Here is a 22,110-nt window from a genome sequence, read left to right as displayed (position 1 = left end):
GTTAACACTGAAATATGTATGCATATTTTGGAGCAACATTTGCTGCTTTTTAGATGCCGTCTTTTTCATCCATGCTTATTTCATCATAACACCAAGCCACATTCTGCACGTGGTACCACAGCATGGCTGCATAATCAGAGAGTGTGGGTGTCAGACTGGCCTGCCTGTCGGCTATAGAAAACATGGTGCATTATGAAGTGCAAAATATGTCAACAAAGGCCTCATGCAGTTACACAGCTGAAAATTGTATAACTGAAGAATTGCATTCAAAACTTTCAAAACTGGGTCAGTTCATGTCTTCAGTCCCCAAACTTTTATTAACCCCTTTAATGGCCAGGGCCACAGTTTTATTAGACTCTTCTATAACCTAAGAATTGCTCAGCCAGTTTGCACTGAAGTCCCCGTAGTTACTGAATAATCAGCCTTAGTGTGTAATAAGCCTGGGATTTTAAGCAGTTAAGTGCTGTTAAAAGGAAAGATGATGTAACACAGTGGTAAACATGCTCCTGTCCCAAATTTTCTGGAATGTGCTGCGGGTGTCATATTTGTAATGAGCATAGATTTACAAAAGTTTATAAGGTAAAATATTAAATATTGTGTTCTTGTACTGCTTTCAGTTCAATAGACGTCAAACAGAATTTACTAATCACTGGAACTTTTCTGGAATTGGGTTTGTAAAGCAGTGTTATGTCACCATTGCAGTTAACTGTCATGATAGATGTCCTAATGTTTAATGTCATGACATGGTTATATTACTGAACTAAGTCTATCATGACAATTCATGACAGCGTATGACTTCTGCTATGGCAAGTTTATGGCAAGGTTATGCCAACGTTATGTAGCAGCATTCAAGTGTTACCATTTTTTCCTAGGAAAGCTTTCATGATTCCGGCCCCAGGTTCAAACTCTCCATAATACACTGATTTCCTTCATTTCAGTAGATAAAATAATTCAAAGCTTCAGTGTTGCGCACAGTGAAAACACAGCAATGTTACTGACAGACTTTAGTAGAGAAGCTGACCGCTATCACTTAATTTCTACTGTTAACCCACAGTTTCCAGTTGACTGTATGTTTTAACCATACAAGCCCAATCAGGGTTTAGTGGCCGGAATAAATTTTTTACCTGAAAAAAGGAGAAATTTGGCATCTCAGTTGTTCACAAGTAAGGTATGATATCCAGTGTTCTATCTAGTCATTGCCTTGCTGAACTGACATTGTTGAATCCACAGAAGATTTCATTATGGCTGGAAAAACCTTAATAAATATGACCAGAAAAAAGATTTTTTCATTGTAGTACCCCATCAACAATTTCTCATTTCACGTATCTCACAAAACACCTGATGAATAGTAGTGTTTATTAAAACAAGCACCATTCTGAATAAAACAGATTCATCATGTCCACGTGTCGAGGAGGCATAAAACTTTACCCTCATGCAAAGTTCACTGTAAAATGTACAGGTATCTTTATTGCGGAGAAGATCAGATTCCTTTAAATATTAATGTACTTAACTCTCTGTATAACCCCTTTTTTAATCTTATTGCACCCTACCCTTCGTTATATTTTCATTATTATTTTCGTTAAATGTATTCATCGGTATACTGTAAAGAATTCTTTTATTCCCTGGTTGGTGTGCCTTTGTTAACTGTTTGGTTACCATTGGTTTTTCTTCCGTAAACATCACCACGACGACGGTCCTTTTTGTTTGTTTGTTTTTTTTTCGTTTGTTTGTTTTTTGTTTTTGTTTTTTAAAGTCAACATACTCAGTATAGCAGTTCGTTAAACCACACTCCCTTAGAAAATGAAACATAGTAAAAACCATACTGGTAGAAAACAACACCGGAGAGGGAACGAAATAAAAACGCATGTGCTAGATCGCAAGAAAGGAGTTCTCTTTGCGGTTCCTTTTTCCCAAGAACCATGTAGTTCCAGTGTTTATGCATTTTAGCGTGTTCAGATTCTCCTCAGTCATTTCAAGGGGTGGCTTGTCAGGAAACAAAAGCGAGAATTAATGGGAAGTCTTTCGCTTCTGTTGGGCCCTCCCAGGCTATCCCTCAAAGCTCAAAGCGGCTAGTTTGTCTCTGCAATCCCGCTTGGGTCTGGCCTCATACGGTGGTGACCCGCATGACCACTTCGCGGTTGGTGGCCGTGCCCAGGCGTCCATCGCTGGGCCGGATCTGGCTCAGAATGTGCAGGATGGTGTAGCCGCAGTGGTGGTTGAGGATAGTCCTGAGCCTCCGCACCCGCTGGCCACCCCCCCTGCTGCTGCCGCTGGCCAAACCGTGCGTGTTGCCGCGGGAACCGCGGGCCCCAGCCTTACTGCTGGAGCTAATGGGGTCCCCCAGGTCCTTGGCCTTTTCATAGTTCAATACTTTCCACTGTTGGTTGACGGCCTGCCAGCGTTTGAAGATCCTGTACACTGACGAGCCCTCGTGGATAATAAGGCCTAGAGGAAACATATATGTATGGATTAACATAGATAAGGATCAGTGAGCGCACAATACAGATCAGCTTGCAGAATTACTTAATTTTGTGTTAAACAGGATTACTCAAACAAATGTGAAAGATTCTATATAGAAGGCTTAGCATAATCTCCTAATAGCTTGTAATACTTCACAAGTAAAATAAATCTTGTGCTGTTGTTGGACTTTGCAGTGCACTGACTGTAAGTCTGATACATGGACCCAACCTTCTAATACTTACATTCACAAAATACACAGTATGTACAGTACTGTGCAAAAGTCAGAGACCATCCTTTTATTTAATTTCCAAACGGCCAAAAACAGCCATTATGTACAAGTTGTTCTTTTTTCAGTGTCAGGAAAAAAGGCAGGAAACGTGTTTAACAGAAAAAGCATCAGACACCAGCAAGCAAGCAAAGTTTATGTATACAGCGCTTTTTACAACAGGTGTGGTCACAAAGCAGCTTTACAGAAAAATCTGGGTCCAAGCCCCCATGAGCGTCGCCAGTGGCGACAGCGACAAAGAAAAACTCCCTAAGAGCAAGAGGAAGAAACCTTGAGAGGAACCAAGACTCAGAAGGGGAACCCATCCTCCTCTGGTCGACACCGGATAGCAAACAGTGTTAGTATAAAGTACTATAGTACAAAACGGGGAAAACAGGTGGAGCAATGGTTAATTAGTTTTAGTTTATGCAGCAGCAGCAGCATCATCGGGAGGGTCAGTTCATGAGGGTGAGGTTTGTACAGCATGAAGCTCAATGGTGGTCAAGCCGGTCCGGAAGGCTGGTGGCACTAGGTCTCATGAAATCTAGCTCTATTTCATTTTTAATATTTAAACCACTCTTTACTTTTGTCTTTACTCTGTTACCATTTTAACTCTTCTATCCTTCCATTATTAAAATTTAATGGCTTCCCAACAAAAACTGTTCCCAATTATTACTAAACATTCACACAAGAACTACACTTGCAAGACCTTTTGGACCACCAAAAGTGTACTTAAAGCTTTTATCTTTGAGAGAGAGGAGAAAACCAAGCTCCACTTGTGCTTCAGATCTGAAAATTTTCACAGGTGTTTCTGTTCATCCGTCCACTGTGAGAAGAACTCAAGGCTATGAATCTGAAAGGATGTGCTGCTGTCAAGAAGCACTTAATGAGAAAAAGAAACTACACCAACTTTGCATTAGAACACCAAAACTGGATTCTGAGATGTAAAGTTTTAAGAACATGGACTGATGAGTCTAAATTTGTGTTTGGGAGTACTTGGATAAAATGCAACCAACTTCTAAGACTGAACTTTGGAGGCAGAGGCATGGGAAAACAAGAAAGCAAGATTTCTTTGTAAAAACAAAGAATTGTTTCCAAATCTTTTGTTTTCTGCTTTTATTTTTCAACCTTAGCTGCGACATTTAAAGCGCTGAATTACTGGAGTTATTATATATTATTATGATTATATACGCAATATATTAACAATAATAATGCAATAGCTTATGTAGTGAGTGAATTCAGTGCCAGTTTCTATGAAGTGCTTTGCATCTAAAAATCTATCATCTTTTCTGACTCTGTTATATGCTTTAATAGGCATACAGCAGATTTAATAAGCATATAGCAGTAGGAGTGTACAACATGGAAAGTGCTATTTAGGTATCTAAAGGTGCTTTCCAGTCAAACATACAATAAATAAACAGCAGAGCAAAAACAACAATAAATGGCAAGGCTGTTTACTATGCCTGAAATCATTACATACTTTACAGTAATTTATTAGCAGCAGAGTTGCCCATCAAGTACTGTAAATTTAACTGTAGTTGATGCACAGTCTGCTGCCAGTAAACAGTAAAGATTGATCTGTTTTTTATAGTGTGATGTCATCATGTCTTCTAATTTAACAGCACATGCTGCAACATTAAAGTTCTAATGGACACATATATGGGTAACAACCACACTAATGACAGTAACGGTCAGTAGTGATGTCAGCATCCCTTTAGTCATACTTATGATCAGTCATAAGTCATATACTAATCTAATGAGACTCTACTTTACCTATGCAGACGATGTCCATGAAGCCGTACATGCCGTAGCAGATTTGGAAGAGCAAGTCCTGCCGCTGCCATTTGGCCGAGGGGCTGAGAGAGGACCACACAAGCCAGGAGATACTGGCGATGAGGAAGAGTGAGCCCAGGATGATGGCCGCAATCTGGACCTTCTCGATTACAGTCAGAGAGATGGCCTGCCACTGAAATGTGAGAGCCACACAGAGGGGCAAGGTGTCAGTGCAATATGGTTTAGCCTCACTAGGCCAACTGCTGTTTTACTGTTATGTTTCACAGAGAACATACATGGGTTTAAAGTTTGTTTCTTTAGTTTTGCACTGGACCTACAATGCTAATGTCGCTACAGTGCTGCTTGAAAGTTTGTACACCCTTTTTCATTTGTGTATTTCTACATAAATGTAACCTAAAATATGATAAGATCTTCATTTACCCCCTAACAGTAGATAAAAAGACCCAATAAAACAAATAATACAAAAAGTATATAGTTTATCATTCATTTACTGAACTAAGTAATCATACATTAAATTTCTTAGATGGCAAAAGTATGTGGACCTCTGCTTTAGGAACTGGCGTGACCCCCCCTGTGCAGCACTCATTTCAACCAAATGATTCCTGTGACTGTTGATCAGCCCGGCACATTAACTTGGAGGAACCTTGGCCCATTACTCCTTACAGAACTGCTTCAACTCTGTTATGTTGGTGGGCTTTCTTGCATGAATTCTGTTGAGGTTCAGTTTGCAGATTTTTGCCCTGACACACTCCTGAAGAATTTCTTTACACAATCAGATAATAATCATTAATAGCATATAATAATTTAAGCCATAAAGATTCATTTTTGCCTTATCGGTCCACATAACATTATTTTAGTCTTCTGGCTTATACAGGTGGTCTTTAGGAAACTTTAAACAGGCAGAAATGTTCCTCCTGGGGATTAGTGGATTTCTCCATGCTATCATTCCATACATACTGTTCTTATTCAGTGTTTGTCTGATTGTCATGAACACTGACATTAGCCAGTGTAAGAGAAGCTTGCAGATCCTTAGAGGTTACCCTGGGGTTCTTTGTGATCTCCCAGAATATTCTTGAATTTTTGAGTCCTTTTTGTTGGATGGCCACTCCAGGGAAGGGTAACAACTGTGTTGAATTTTCTCCATTTTCTCCTGACAGTGGACCGATGAAGTCCAAACTCGTAAGAAATAGTTTTGGAACCTCTTCCAGCCTAATGAGCTTTGGCAAATCATTTTCTGAGGTCTTCAGAAATCTCATTTAACTGAGACATGGCATGCACTAACAAATGTGTGTGCTAAAGTCTAGACTTTGATGGTAAGGATTCAGGATGATGTTTTTCAAATAGGGTAGGGTCAGCTACATTCACAGATACCAATTGATTGCACATCCTGACCCTCATTATGCCCTATACCAAACTGATAATTCTATAGGTTCACATATACTTTTGCCAACAAAGACATTCAACATTAGATCACTTTGTTCGATAAATGGATTGCTTGTGTTATTTGTTTTATTGTGTTATTTTCTTCATTGATTGTTGACTGAAATGAAGATATGATCATATTTTAGGTCAAATTTATGTAGAAATTCACAAAATGATTAAGGGTTTACAAACCTTCAAGCAGCACTGTAACATGTAACAGAAGCATAACCAATCAGCATAGTGCAAATTGTATGCTTAAATCATCACACATTTGCCTCAGACTATGTGGAGTTCAGTAACTCACATAGACTTGTGTTTGCTGTTTCTGACAGTATGACAGATTGTTATTTGTAAAACTTTAGTTTACAGTCCCTGAAATACTGACTCAATATTTTGGGTGACATGATGGTAAATTCAAAGACAGGCTACATAAATTACACTGAAACGCCCAGCTGGGTGAGGTACAGACTCCACAGACGTGCAATCCTTTGGGTAATAATACTGAGTAGTTATATGACATCTTTGTATCTTTGTACGCTGCTTAATACATACACCTTAGGGGACTGTAAAAGAAGGCAGAGATGGCAAGCGCTTCAATCACAAACACTGCTTAACTGACTACTGTTTTAACAGGAACAGTGACTAAACTGAGAGCCTTTAGATCTTTGGGAAAGACATTAGTTAATAAGGCTAGAAATTTTAGTTGAAAGTACACACTCAGTGACCGTGATGCTCGTGCTTTAGTGTGATATGTAAAGAGAAATCAGAAGAGCAGCTGTTCCTCAGGTGACTGAGGATGTCAGTGCAGGACACGATGAGATCAGCGAGAGCAAAACGTTGACTACTTAGAGAGGGATATTATAGTAGGGCTGCAGTGCATAAACCCTTCATTACACAGACAAATGAACATTTGAACGGTGTGGTATAAAAGCATCAGCAATGGTCTACAGAGATGTGGAAACAAGTGATCTGATCAGATGAGTCACCCTTCGCTGTATTCTCTACAAGTGGCGGAGTGCATGTTGGGAGTGGCCTCTTCCAGGATATCAATGCACCGATCCACAGGAGCGGTCACTGATTGGTTTGATGAGTATAAAAAGGGTGTAAGTCATATGCTATGGCCTTCGCAATCACCAAATCTCAACCCAGCTGAACATCTATGGAACATTTTGGACTGACATATTAGGCAGCGCTTCCTACCACCATCATCAAAACATTAACATTAAGGGAATATCTTAAGGGACTATCTTTTGGAGGAAGGCTACAGTGCAGTTACAGTTGTAGACTCCATGCCAAGGTACTTTGAAGCTGTTCTGGAGGCTTGTGGTGGCAGAACACCTTACTAAGCTACCTTGTATTGTTTTTTTTCCTATAATTTGTCACCCGTCAGTATATGCAAAAATTTCAAATTTTGCCAAACGATACCTTTAACAGCTGCAGACAAAAGTCGTATTTTGATGCATAGTTTTAAAAAAAGCATGACATATAATTTGACTGTTGTATAATAATGTATGATGTCACTAAATATCATCATAATAAAAGTATAACTACCCATACTTTACAGTTAAAACCATCATTTGGTTACAATCATCATTACAATTTAATGTTATGTATAACTGAATATAATGGCAGGCTATATTCATGTGCTGGCAGACTGTTCCAACATAATAAGTTAAATTCAGCTCATAGTATTAATGCTGGAAGTTGAGCGTGACCCTAATGCTTAATAGTGAATCACGTTGTCCTAATTGCTGGACTTGTGGGTAGTTACTGGCCTGTTTCCAATCCAAAGAAAAATGAGCCCTTACTCACTTCCCCTGCTGCCTTTGACTCAGCAAATCCATGATGCATAAATGCTTATGATAAGAAAGCAAGAAAGCTCAAAGAAATATGCCTGAATATTAGTCATAAAATGCATGTCATTATCTGGAAATAGCAGGGTCCTTCAAAGAACATCCTTTACGAATGAAAACCACACAAAATGGATTTCCTAAGCGGAACCAGCAGCTAGGGGAAATAAAAGTGGGTCTTGTTTTTCCTGAATTTGAGCCAGACTGTTTACTTACCTGCAGTGGGTTTTTGGTGCTGATAGCCAGCACTTGGTATTTAAAGTAGCAGAGTTCACAGCTCCAAGAGCCTCTCTCGCTGATCCAGCGAATCAGACAAGGCTGATGAGTGCAGCGCACTGAGCCGTCACAGCGGCATGGGCTCAACAGCTCCCCCTGTTGGACAGAGGACATGGTCAAACACAAAAACTAACTAACGACCTTTAATGAACATTCTTTAGCCTTAAACTTGTTTATCAAATTAGCATTTGTAATTTCACACTCTAATAAGTCTACATTCCCACCCACACAAAATCTCTCATGTTCTTGTTATGAGATCCCATAATTCTAGCTGTTGCCACAAGGCAACAATATCTCTCATCATTTTATATGAATCCCATAACATCTAAACTGGTTTTATTTAAGGAGAAGAAACTGTAACCTCTAACAGATATTGTTGAAAAGAATCTTCAGCTTATTGCGTAAGAACATTTATTTACACACACTTCGAGAGGGCTTCAGTTGTCTAGCCTTGCCATGTGACGTGAGTGAGAAAAAATAAGTGAAGACTGCAACAGGAAGGCAAGTAATAAAGGAAGGCAGAAAAAACTATACCATCATACACAAAAAGCCTTCAGTTTCCCAAAAGAAACAAATAAATAAATGTTGCCATTTGGCAACGCCATACAGTGAAGGGTTATTGGTTTTCAGCCTCACAATTCCATATCAATGCATTTTTAATTTGTACTTGTATTTGTATTTAAACAGAGAAGGAAAAATGTTCAAAAGCTACTGTCTTGTTTGAGTGGAAGCATGCTTTTTAGAGCAAACACTAATTTAAGACCACGTCCCTTTATGCACATCCCAACCGTAAATATTACAAATGAAATGGCAAAACTGGTCTCAGGTCAGCTTTTAATACAGCATATACTTCCACACAGTGTTGTGCTGTCAAGCCTTTCAGCCTGGCTTTTAAAGTGTAAGATTGTGATTTCTTGCATTAGCCCGCGGCTAAGCACATCTGTTCCGTTCAGACTCAGCCAAGTGTGAGCCCAGCTCTGCACACTTAGCAGCAGGACTCAGGTATGTGAGCATCAACCAGTAGCTTCACAGCTTCACACCCAGCTGCGTTTGCTGCTGGCGCTGAGCTTCTGAAGCATCAGTTAACAGATGTTAAAGAAAGAGTTCATATGATTTCCCTCTACAACAATGTAGTCATCAGCCAAAAAGTTTTCTTGTTTAGTTTTGTGCTGAAGTTATGAGGCTAATGTAGCTAACAAGCAAGCTTTAGCCTCGCTAATTAGCACTGAGTGTCAAATTATACCCTTTCCTCAAACCATATTGAGTTGTAATCTTAAATAGACTTGCTTATATGCTTTCTGGAACTGAGTGACATACTATCTATAAAAATGGACAAAACGATGCCTAAAAAACAGTGTATAGCTAAAAACAGTAGTAGCCAACTTGAAGCCTGAAATTTCTCTGTACTTTTGTTCATTTTCATAGACAACTTTATGTCCTCAAGTGTCAGAAAACACTCAAAGCAAGTCCATTCAAGATTACTTTACAACTTCACATGGTTTGAGGCAGATGTGTGATGATTTAGGCATATAGTTGGCACAATGCTAATATAGGGCAAAATCTACACAAGCAGACCTCGTACACAAAGCATGTCTTGGGGGAAAAACTGGAAATTTGCCTTTAAACTGGTAGTACTTCAGACAAAAGACAAAATCATGGTTTTAGGAAGTTTGAATCCTTTCTTTGATTTAAAGCAGCGTCCTACATTCCTCTCCTCCTGAGGACTCCGTGACCTTTCGGAGTAGCTACCAGGCGAGCCAGAAGACGCGGCTCAGAGTCAACAGAACAGCTGGACTTACGTAAATGAGACATTACTCATGCAAGCGTTCATTGGGAGCAGTAAATCAATGTACGTTCGCAGCATGGCGGCCCCCGTTGACGCACGACCATAACCCGCAGGCCAGCGGCCTTTTGCAGGAGGCCAAGCCAAGCAAAGTACATACAGGTTAATGAGAGGTGAGCAAGCCTAGCCTCCACTCTTCAGTCAGACAAGCAATCGATACAGGCCTCTAAAACACCTGCAGGGAGACAGACAAGCTGCGCCTCCAGCACAGAATAACACGGCACATTGTACTGGTAAAGGTATTCGCACAGTGCTTATTTATTGTGGTCCCAAATGTTCAGACATGCATCCGGTTCAATATGCAAAGAATCGTGAGCACTGTGAATACAGAGAGGCACTGTTGTCTCATCCTCTATCAGGAACCACAATAAAGATTAGAAGGATAATTCAGTCAAAAAATGAGTTATAATGTAGCTTTCATCTAGGAGAAAAGTCAAAACACAAATAGATGTTTTTGCCTCTGAGCCAATTCAGAGCACTCAGCAGGTACTTTTATTGAACACGCTGCACTGCTCCTCATTATGGGTATATCATTTATATATGAACTACATACATGAAAGCTTCTGAAGCATGTCTCTGCACAGACTGCTTCTAAACAGCAGTCTGAATCAATCAATACTGTTCGATACTTCCAATCCATTTCCTTTAGGAAAAAAATTTTGGCGCCTGCAGGCAAATTTCATGTTTTCAGGGATGGATTCCTGACTGGGCCACTGGGGCCATTGTCCAGGGACCTCTGACTGCCAGGGGCCTTGGTGGGCCTTAGACTAAACGTTAGTTGCTATTGCTACGAAAGTAAGAGAGAAATCTTGATTCAGTCTAGGGGTGGGCAATATGACAATATTTTATCGTTATCGTGATAAGTTATAAATTTTCTGTGCATATCGTGGATATTGTCAGTACTTAACAGAACACTGGCTAACTACATGTTTCATTACAAAATGAGCATAATTAGGTCTGTTTAACTAAATTTAGTGCAGTTTGTAAAACATTCATTGTAACATAAAACATTCAAATCATTGTAGTTGTATTTATTATTTATTATAGTATTTTTTTATATGTGGCCATTTTTAAAATGTATCAAATGATTAAATGTCAGAAAAACGTATTGCAATGCATGTTTTGGTCATAAAAACGTCTTGAAGCATCATGATATCATATTTTGCTATATCGTCCATCTATAATTCAATCTTATATAAAAATCTTACACCAAAATTATTACAATGTGGACAAAATAGGATATTGCACATTAATGAGGATAATTTTTATTTTTAAAATAATAAATAATGAACAATTTTCTAGTGTCATGCAAAGTGGCTAAAAAGACAAACGTGAAATATTGTTTAATCTGACTTTTCATGTCATTTTTTATGTATTTTTATTTTTATTATTTTATTTACAGAACTACTGGAGTACAGGGGGGCCTCCAAAGACTCTTGTGTGAAAACATGAAACAGCCTAAAATCGTGAATTTTGTCAAACTGATGATGCAGAGAGATACAGTGCTGCACTACAGAACACTGCATAACACAATAAATAATGACCAATTAAAAAAAAACACTCAGCCTGCATACATAAAACAGAAAATCTTCAAATGGCTGCAAAGTCAGACAAGTAAATAGGTGGAAATGAACAGAATATGCCTTCAGGATTTTAAATGCATCTTTCAGCCTACCAGTGCATATGAAAGGCATCCTTGTGTGCGTACAGCGTACAATGAGAAAACAACCGCAGCCAAAAAGGCTTATTGATCCCACACTTTCATAGTCATGTCATCATAAAACACTATGCTGACTCTAACACGAAGCGAGCCGGAGCAGAACTACATAACACAGCATGCATTTCACATTCTAGTGCTTACATTCAGAAGGATGTCAACAAAAGCATTGACTGCGCTTGATGTAAATGCTAACGCAGGAAAAATGCATGATATGAAAACATGCAGGGGTGGGGAGTTAGGGGGGCAAAGGATGGCAAAATCAATGCAATCTTTCAATGGAGACCACAAGCCAAAGAAAAGGCCAATGGGTGTAGAGCATATGGTAGGGCGCCACACAAAATCTCAGAAGCACAAAGAAGAGAAAGCAATCTGTGGGCATTAATGGCATTGATCTGTTAACTGTGCAACGCTGTGTTAAACGCACGACGCATGAGGGAATTAGAGGTGTGACGAGAATGCGGAATGCCTAAACCTTGATAATCACCATTGATTTTCATGCTGAACTACAGATTTATTTGTGTTCATCTCAGCCTAGACCAACAAAGACAAAGCATTCAGCAGAAAGGAACCCGTAGTGAAATCGTACCGTGATAAAAACCAACTGTTAATATTCCATCACACTCTTTGTTATGACAAAGCATAGAGGACCGAGCTGCATAATATATTGTTTGTAGATTGGTCTCGATATTGGCACTTGCAGCAGGCTGCAATATGTAAAAAAGCCCTCTAACCAATCGCAATCAGTTTTTACTGTGTGCTTCAAGCTTCCTGACCAATCCAGAATAGTGTTACTGTGGGTGTTTTAATGAATCATATATAAATCAAACACCTATTCATGTTATTATGGATGGTATGACAAAAATGAATGGTGTGTCTTCCCAGTATTAGTGTTTGTTGGTCTTCGTTTCTCTGTTTACATTTCAAAAGTTTTATCTTTTCTATGCTGCAAAGTTTTTATCCTAAAATAAATTTTATCAGTGAAGACCTTTAGAGAGAACAGTTATTATTCAAATATGGGAATTGCTAAAGCTACACTATGTATGGTTTGGGGATTTGGCGACCTCCGTGGTGGAAATGTGTAATTGCACGCAACGTGTGGAAGAACATTTTGTAACGTGGGCTGAGCTTTGGTCCCCTTCCCCAAGCAGATGAATCTGATGATTGCGAGTTCATTGAAAGAGTATTCAAAGACAACTCGGTCAAAACTACTTTTTAGGAATTTGCATGTGAAAGTAAAAATGTGCAACATGGCCTGAAAACTCTGACCCAACACCTCATAGCAGCGCATATTGTATCGTGTTTTAAAAAAAATGTACACAGTGCAGCTTTAATAAAAAATCATGTATCGCTGGTTCAGTTGGTTTAGTTCATAGGTTAAATTACCCCAAATAGGACAATGTTGTTGATAATGTAGGCTACAATAAAATTTGCAGCTTTTGCAATTTGAAAATTGCACTCTTTCAAAATGTAATTTCCAAATGAAAATAATTCATTTCTAGTTTATGCTTCAGATACGTGCAATAGATTTGTGTTACGACGAATGTACAGCTGGTGTGAACTGAAACACTGATTACAATCGAAGTGTATCTGTTCTGTTACACAGATGACTGAAAATGGTACAAATATTACTGTGTTTAGGGATATATTTGAGGATGGGTATTCATTCGGTATCAAAATCTGTAAAATGCTGTCGGGCCAGCCCTAATCATGACACTTTAAGACACAACATGCATCATGATATTTTATTTTTCTATGGTTTGATAAGTTAGAATGATTTTTTACAATAACAAATTACTCAGCTGCACTAAAAATTAAACAGGTCTAATTTTGCTGTCCTTTGAAATGAAACATGCAGTTAGTCAGTGCTAAGTACTGATGATTTCCACAATATGCTCAGAAAATCATATTATGACATAATTCTTCACAATATTGATACGCATCATCATACTGGCCACGCCTACATGTAATCCAAAAAAGTACATTTTTGCTCAAAATAATGCAGGCCAATCTTTAACCAAGTGACACTGACTCACCAATGCATGTTCATTACCTTGCACGGTTTGACGCAATCACAATAATACTATTTTGTTTAGTATACTGTGCAGCTCTAGTAGGGGACCTTTAAATTCTCCTGTTCCCAAGGGTGACGCAGTCTCGTCAGTTGCCCACGTTTTTTTTTTCCGCCGTATTCTGATAAACAGTCTGTTGTTTACAAGTGCGCTGATTCATCCTCTCCTGTTATATTTGCTTTTTGTGTTGTTCTTGTTCTACCTGCACGGCTTGGTTGTACTCGAGCACGCAGGTCAGATTTCGTTTTTCCAAATCGTGTGAGTAACCACTGCCAGATATCAGAGAAAACAGCTCTTGTGGCTGAGCAAAATGGCCTACGCCATCCACGCACGGCCAAAAAAATCAACAAAGGCGGCCACTTCGTTTAAAGAGAGGTTGACGAGGCATATTCACAACTTTATCTTCATATGATATGATGAGAACGTTCTGAGTGTTTACAAATATACTTGTGATTATTGGTGAAGAACTGGTCAAAAACATCTAGTCTGAAAAGGAAAAGAAAGGAAAGGAACACGTTGTACTAGCAGCCCTTTCAAAACAGAAGCCTTCCCTCTTCCCTCCCTCGTGAGCACTCCAATCTCAGTTTATCACAACATCTTACACAGCACACCTTTAAGGCTAATTCAACCAGCACCAATATCCCATTTAATACAGAACATCAAAATGAATCAGTGCTACTGATCTTCTGCTTATCTTTTATGGGCCTTGACAGATCTGACAGTCAGCTAATGAGGATTGATATTCCCCACCTCCCCATTCACTGGTTAACCATGTTTGTAGATATTATTGGCCATAAAGGAGGGATGTTGCTTGTACCTGTGACTTATCTGGATAATTCAATAACAGTGCAGCAGTGATCAGAGATGGAGATTATAGAACCAGGACCTTCTATAGAGGGCTTTATAGTCAAGGACATCTGACGGTTAAAAACAGAACGCGTTGTTTTAATGTTGTTTTATTTATAAGGAGTTCATTATTTATTCTGATTTCTTTTTCTGTCTAATACTGTAGAAGCTTCTCTACTATAACCTACTTAACTGTTGTAATATTTTCTATATTTTTCTAACTGGAATCTCGAGTAACACTTAATTTGAACTCTTCTACATCACACTGACATAACCATGCCATAAACATGTCATGGAAGAGGGCATATGCTGTCATGACAGATTTTCATCAGTAATATAACATTGTTATGCTATCATTACCAGTAGTTGTGATGACAGTGTTGTAATGTTTGATGTCATGACAGCTTATGCCACATGCTAACTTGCTGTACATTCTAGTTAGTCCAAAGGGAACCCTCAGAGCCTTCTAGGCCTTCAGAGAAATTCTTCAAACAACAAGTGGAAAATTGGCCTGTCAGGAATTGTGTTTCTCCATGGTATCTAGGTAGATATAGCAAGGCGAGCTCTCCTATTGGTCAGGACTTCAAGACCTGAAGAGGAGTCCTAACACACACCATCAGCATAATTACAAAGTGACAGAGGAATCAACCAATCACGTTTTGATTTCCAATAAGTGGGACAACTTTCCTGAGAAAAAAACGTCACTCTAAGCCTTCTGCAAGTCATAGATACATCACTGACTGTGAATACCAGTGAAGGCCTCATCAATGGGTTATTAAAAACGGAACGCAGCAGCAGTGGCTCTATACTAGCCTCTCTACTGAGTCACTGTGAAACTGCTACAAGGTAAAATATATGATAATATGTCTGTCACAAGGTTTAAATAAAACATGGATTGTCTTTTAGAAGCTTCAAATATCAGTAAAATCCCAAACTTATTACATACTAAGGCTTATTTTTTAGTAACTACATGGACTATAATGCTAAATAAAAATTTATTTTTAGGTTACTGAAGTGTGTAGTAAAACCAGTGGGTATTGGCCAATACTAGAACTGCCTTTTTCAAATTTTCCATCCTATGTTAAACGCTGCAAAAGTTACATTCTGGTGCCTAAATGCACGAGAATGTGTCTGCTGCACTGTTTAAAGTGGAACTGAAAATTCCAATAAGAAGCAAACTCCAGCCTTGTGAGAAAATGTTTGTGTGAATCAGCATTAGCTTAACGCTACTAGTAAACCCCCTAGAGACGCTAGCAGAAGTTAACATTATCATTGAGGTGGGTTTTTCCTCAGGTTTTGACAGAGTTTTGAGCTCTAATACTCACAGTTTGCAGCTTGACATTTGTCATACAATTAAAAACAATGGTAACATGACACTGTTTTCTTACTGAACATAATCTGGCATGACAACACGTGACACCATATGCCATTTTCCATGACATGTTTACAGCAGGGCTAAGTCAATGTTACATCACAGGGTTTAAGTAAAGTGCAGATCTCATTTGCTTTGAGATGACAACTACAAAATAATCAAAAGTGTTCTGGATACAACATCAACACTGATTAGCTGATGTCCATAGCTAACCTGCAGTGGCTTAAGCTTCGCAGCCTTTGCTGCATCTGTTATTTCACAGCTTGGCTGCAGACCAAGCTCACATTCCATTGATTGGCAGAGCAACTAGAGGGAATGCAAGTCAACCCACATACAGTAGATGTGAATGCAATAGTCTTGAGTCCAGCCTTCATGACAAATAAAATATGGTTTAAGTTTTCTTAGTGGAAATGAATGTCTGGACATATGAAAAAACTTCGACTTTTACTAGAATCCAACCTACAGTCGACTTTTGGACTGAACTGAATTGACCTGAATTGAACACAAAAGTCTTAGCAGCTTTTGCTAGATTGGACAAGCTTTACAATTTCCTATTCGACATAATGAGAAATTGTACAACACAACTCAGTTTTGTCAAAGTGATTCAAACTGATTCGCCATGATATTTGTTTAGAGCCGCTACCTAATGTTTCTGGTTCAAAATGCTACTCCCAAATGTGGCGCAACCATCGCTACTATTGGATGATTGAGAGTTTGATCCACATCAATGCCACAGCCATCCATGGCTGTGAGTACATGACAGTATAATTGGCCTCATTCTCTCTGGGTGGGTAGGATGGCCCTCCCATCACTCAGCGTAATGCTGGATACACAAACATAACATAACAGAATCGGCAGTTAATGTTCTCTCTCTAACTGTCAAATGCTCAACTGTCCAATGAGAGCTGAGCTGTCCAATGGTGTCTCTGTCCAAGTGCTAGCCTTCCAGTTTGGTAGAATTGTGTAATACAAGGAGACCTAGCTAGCGGGTGGGAATTGGCCACAACTAAATTAGACAGAACATATTGTATAAATATATATAATTGTACATATATATACAATTTTTAGGTAAATATCGGCAGATGCTGATATATAACATTTTTTTTAAATCTAGAAACTGGTGCTACATCTACCTGGAACAGCATTACCAAAAAATATAAAGACTATGACTTTATCACTGCAGTAAAATGAATTAAATGCAGGCATGTGAGTGCATGTGAAATCTTTAGGGGTACAATAAATGCATCAATAAATACTGGTTTGAAATATCAGTCTAATCTATCTGTCCGAGGCCAATATATTAGTTTTATGCAAATATCTGCTGACACTGATATGATGTGAGTGTCATCATGCATCCCTAGTTGTTGCTAATCGGCCCAGTTTCCCAACAGGATCTTGGTGTTACAATCACCTTAATTGGTAGAGAGAGTGTTCAGTGTGATGCTCGCTCTACCACTGAAGAACTGTCTTTGTGCTAAGATGCTTTTGAGAAACCCGGGCCTCATTGTGAATGCCAGTGACATAGCATTTGTGACTATGCTAATATTAGCTTGATTACATGACAAACACTACACTCATGGTATCCTAACAGTGTGACCTGCCACACACATACAAAATAAATATAATTTGAAATGAATAACACACCCTAAATGGAATATTTTGATACAAATGTGTACAATTTGTCATTTAGTTAAATCATATTTTTGCTTGTTTTCTGTAATTGTTCAATCTTACAACAGTAGAGTAGAGAGGTGAAGTGGAGGGCTGAGTGCAGTTAAATGGTATTGAATGTCCAGATAATACTGCCTGAAAATCAAGGCTATGAATACAAAGAATACAGTAGATTCTTTATAGATGCTGTTTCTTTTAAGTCTGGTTCTTTGGTTCATGACCAGTGATCAGCAATAACAGTATATATTAGGAATTACAAAGCCTGTCCAAAAAAACTAAAAAGATGGTCATATGGCCACACTCTCTTACCCCTGACATCTAGTGTCCTGGATTTAATGAGTAGACATACATGTTTAATGACCAGCCCATTATGCTCAAAAGCCTCATTAACAGCGTGTGAATTTTGGAGGGTTTATGATGGGTCAATCCGATAAAACTGTAACCAAGGCCATTTTTTAAAGCTTTTCATTGTTAGCTTAAGAGATCATCTGCTCTTCAACAGCAACATACAAGAACCAAAACCTTGAGACAAATTTCTGTTGTTAACACCCTGCAAGTAAACGTATGCACTTAAATAAGTTTCAGGCCTAAACCTTTCTCAGATTCAGCGTAAAACAATGTCTCGGGTATCAGGCAACATATTTAGGACCAATTAGTATAATAACTCTATGAGAGGAAGCTTTTAGAGGCATTAAACTCTGCAGACATGTGATTTTCCTCACCACCATTGTGAACAATTCTGACTCTGTAACCTCGTCTAGAACAAAGCATTTCACATCAAACCACTCTGAATGGATTTGTTTACATCTTAACAATTTAATTATTCGAAAATTCTTTAAGTTGTAAACAAAATAAAGGCAACAGAAAAGGCTTTTTCTTCTTCACATCATCACTTCAGCTCTACTATTCCTGACAAATTCTGACATACATGGAGATGGACAGGTCAAATGACAGGTACAGTCGTCTTTGAAGACCTGTTTTGGAGGTGGTCAGATAGGCCAAACACTCCATGAGTAGACAGCCTTCCTGGAGCTGGACCAAATATCTGTAGGCACTACTATGGCCCTCAGACAGGTCTGTAGATCTACTCTACTCATGAGTATGTCTAAAGAAACAATGGCACTGTTTGCAAACATGCCCTCAGATATGCCCGAGGGTGGGAGTAGCATCTGCAAAGATATCTGAGGGCCACAGCAGTCTCTCTACAGTGGTGGTGGTCACCAACACTGCTCCTGGAGATCTACTTTCCTGCAGACTTTAGCTCCTAGCCTAATTGACCCCACCTGATCCAGCTTATTACTGCCTTCAGAAGTCCTTGATTAGCTGAATGGGGTGGAGGTGAAACATGCAAAAGGTAAATCTTCAGAAATCTTCACTGCTCTCTAGAAATGAGAGGGCGGCAGTAGAACTGAGATACGTTATATGTCCAACAGTTCGCAGACACCTGCTCATCCAGCATTCCTTCTGAAATCAAGGATATTGATAACCTGCTTTGCTGCTCTTCTGCAAAGAATTTACATTAGATGTTGGAACATTGCTGTGAGGATTTGATTGCATTTAGCCACAAGAGCATAATGAGGTCAGGTACTGATGTTGGATGATCAGTTCTGGATCACTCCAGCTCATCCCAAAGGTATCAGATGGAGCTCCGAAAACACAGTCCCACTGCTCCACAGCCCGAAGCTGGGCAACTTTATCCCCCTTTTTCCAAGGCTTGGCACTGGCCATGGTGACCTGTGCGGCTGCGGTGCATCCTGCTCTTTTTGCAATGCTTTTCTATGAAGCTGTGATTGCACAAGTGAACACCCGAGTCAGCAATAGGTGCGCCTTAAAGTAGCTTAATTCCCCAATTACAAAGCTTGTCTGGATACTTTTGGACATATAGTAAATTTGGCCAGCTCCCAACATTCTGCCCACCCTAGCTGTACTGGATTGTCTGTACTGGACTGTACTGTCTGTCTGACTCACAACACAAAGCAGCAGGCCATTATTTCCAACCCAAGGCATTCCAATAACAACCCCACTACCCCCCTCCCCTCCAGTCTCCCCCGCGCGTGCTCACCTGCTCGGGCCCCTGGAAGCAGATCCTGCACTGGGGCGTGCGCGCTCCGCTGGCCGTGCTGCTGCTGAGGGACACCGCGTCCGGACCCGCGGGCAGCCGCGCCTCTTTCTCCTCGAAGGCGAGGCTCCTGGGCCGCGGCTCGCTGCCGTAGTACTCCTCCGCGTCGTCGTGGTGGTCCCGCGCGGCGCAGCGGATGAAGGCGGGACACCCGCAGCCCCCCCCTACCACACCCACCCCCACGCCGCCCCTCATGGGCTGCGCGCGCGCCTCGGCCTGGCGGGAACCGGATCGCATGAACAGCAGCACCTTGAGTTCATCGAAGAACATGCGGAGCCGGTTCTTAAACATGGTTCTCTACATGCGGGGGCGGAGGGGAACCGAGGAAGGAGCGGAGCGAAGGACCGGACCGCTGCTGCTGTTTATTACTGTTGTTGTCCTGTTATTGATAACACACCTGCTATTGTCGTTGTTGTTGATTATTGTTGTACTATCATTAATATTGCTGTATATCAGTGATGTCTCCGTGTTTGCTGTAATAAACGTTGATGGCTTATTTTCTTAGGCCTGTTATTTCTAGTATTATTAATATTATTGTCTGCTGTCCTGTTAGTGGTGTTGTTGTTGGTGGTGCTCCTCTCCAGGCCTGATATCAGTATTATTTTTGGGTTATTATTGTTATTATTGTTGTTATTAGTGGTGATAGTGTTGAGTTGTCTCCCTTCTTGCTAGCCTATTTAATTCTAGCAGTCAGCCTACATCTCACTCAGAGCCTTGATCTCACTCAGGTTTCAGTAAATGCTCTCTGCTCTATCTGTCTGACGGTATGTGCGCGCGTTAGTGCGGATGAGCGACCCCCCCCCCTCCCCCGATTCGGCCTCCTCTTTTAAACCCCCCCCCCTCTTTAGTCCGTCCAGCAGCAGCAGCGTTTTCTTTTTCTCCTGTTAGGTGCTCGCGCTGTAAACAGGCGTCGGCGCGTGCATCGCCCCGGGTTTCTGTCTTTCTGTTTTTAGCCTAGAAGGGGAGATCAAAAGCACCCCCAGCTCTCCGCGAGCCCGCGCGCGCAGGACGCCTCAGAGCAGCATCCCCCCAGCGCCATGGCTGAGGCTCGATCCCAGCCGCGCACACTCCGCTCTCATTGTTCAGCATCGCAGTCCCTCTCTCCCCCTCTCGCCTCTCCTCTCCTCCTCTGTTCTTCCTCTCACGCCGAGTTTCTCTCCTCCTCCTCCTCTCCCGGGCTCCCGCACGCACAGGCCCGTCCGATAGCCCCGATAGCCACCGAGCTCAGCGCGCGCCCAGCTGGCATTTCACACAGCGCGAGAGCAGGCTAGTGGACGGAGCTCACGAGAGAGAAAAACATCCCGGCAGCTCCTCTCCGCGATGATGATGATGATGATGGTGTCCATCACCGTCCCCGAGCGATCCCCGCAACGTTCAAAGAAAGATGGAGCCCGCAGACATCAGAATAAAAAACAGATCATCAGAGAGAGAGAGAGAGAGTGGAGAGCGCGCGCACACGCACGCGCACACACACACACACACACAGGCTGGTCAGATGTGAAAAGCAGAGACGAGCTGTAATGACTGCACTAATAACAGCGCTGATAATAATAATACCGCGTCTCTCTCTCTCTCTCTCTCTCTCGCCTTCCTTCGTCGAAATGGACGTCTCACCGACCGAAGCCGCGCTGTTCGAGGGCGCGTTTACAGCCGCTCATCTCTACCCCTTCACGCTCATCGTCACCCTTCTCCTCCTCTTCTAATCCAAACGAGGGAAATTCCGCCGTTTTCCGTCGTTTTTTTCCTTCCTTCCTTTCTCTCTTTTTTTCTTGACAGGCGCCGCTGTCCAAGATGCTGATCTCGTCGTGGTGACGTGTTGACCACGTGGGCTGCCAAACGGACCGCGGGAAATATGACTGACCTGCTGCGTCCCAAACCGAACCAAACCACTACATACTGCACATTCGTTCCCCTACATACTGCACACTCATTCCCCTGCATACTGCACACTCGTTCCCCATACATACTGCACACTCATTCCCCTGCATACTGCACACTCGTTCCCCTACATACTGCACACTCGTTCCCCTGCATACTGCACACTCGTTCCCCTGCATACTGCACACTCATTCCCCTGCATACTGCACACTCGTTCCCCATACATACTGCACACTCATTCCCCTGCATACTGCACACTCGTTCCCCTACATACTGCACACTCGTTCCCCTACATACTGCACACTCGTTCCCCTACATACTGCACACTCATTCCCCCACATCCCTCACGTAACTTCCTTGCTGAAAAAAAAAGATCAGACCACCATTAAGTCTATGCTGGTCTAAACTAGTTCATGCTGTTTAGCTGGTTTATACAGGTCTAGTGCTAGTTTATGCTAGTTTATGCTGGTTTAAGATGGTTTATGATAGTGTAGGCTGGTTTAGCTGATTTAAGATGGCTTATTA

At 40.9% G+C, this 22,110-nt stretch overlaps 1 protein-coding gene across 1 annotated transcript; it reads right to left on the bottom strand.

Annotated features, from left to right (window-relative positions):
• Positions 1 to 1,339: 1,339 nt before the first annotated feature.
• On the bottom strand, positions 1,340 to 21,631 carry march9 (membrane-associated ring finger (C3HC4) 9). The gene is made up of 4 exons (XM_036592446.1): positions 19,651 to 21,631; positions 8,008 to 8,163; positions 4,499 to 4,691; positions 1,340 to 2,445 (listed from the first exon to the last, which is right to left on the bottom strand). The coding sequence occupies exons 1-4, from the start codon at positions 19,996 to 19,998 to the stop codon at positions 2,105 to 2,107; spliced, it is 1,038 nt and encodes a 345-aa protein (XP_036448339.1). The 5' UTR covers positions 19,999 to 21,631; the 3' UTR covers positions 1,340 to 2,104.
• Between the last annotated feature and the right edge of the window lie 479 nt (positions 21,632 to 22,110).

The sequence above is a fragment of the Colossoma macropomum genome, unplaced genomic scaffold (assembly GCF_904425465.1).
Source record: "Colossoma macropomum unplaced genomic scaffold, Colossoma_macropomum, whole genome shotgun sequence".
Taxonomy (NCBI): Eukaryota; Metazoa; Chordata; class Actinopteri; order Characiformes; family Serrasalmidae; genus Colossoma; species Colossoma macropomum.
Note: the sequence above shows the minus strand (reverse complement) of the source record. Positions and strands in the feature narration are given on the sequence as shown.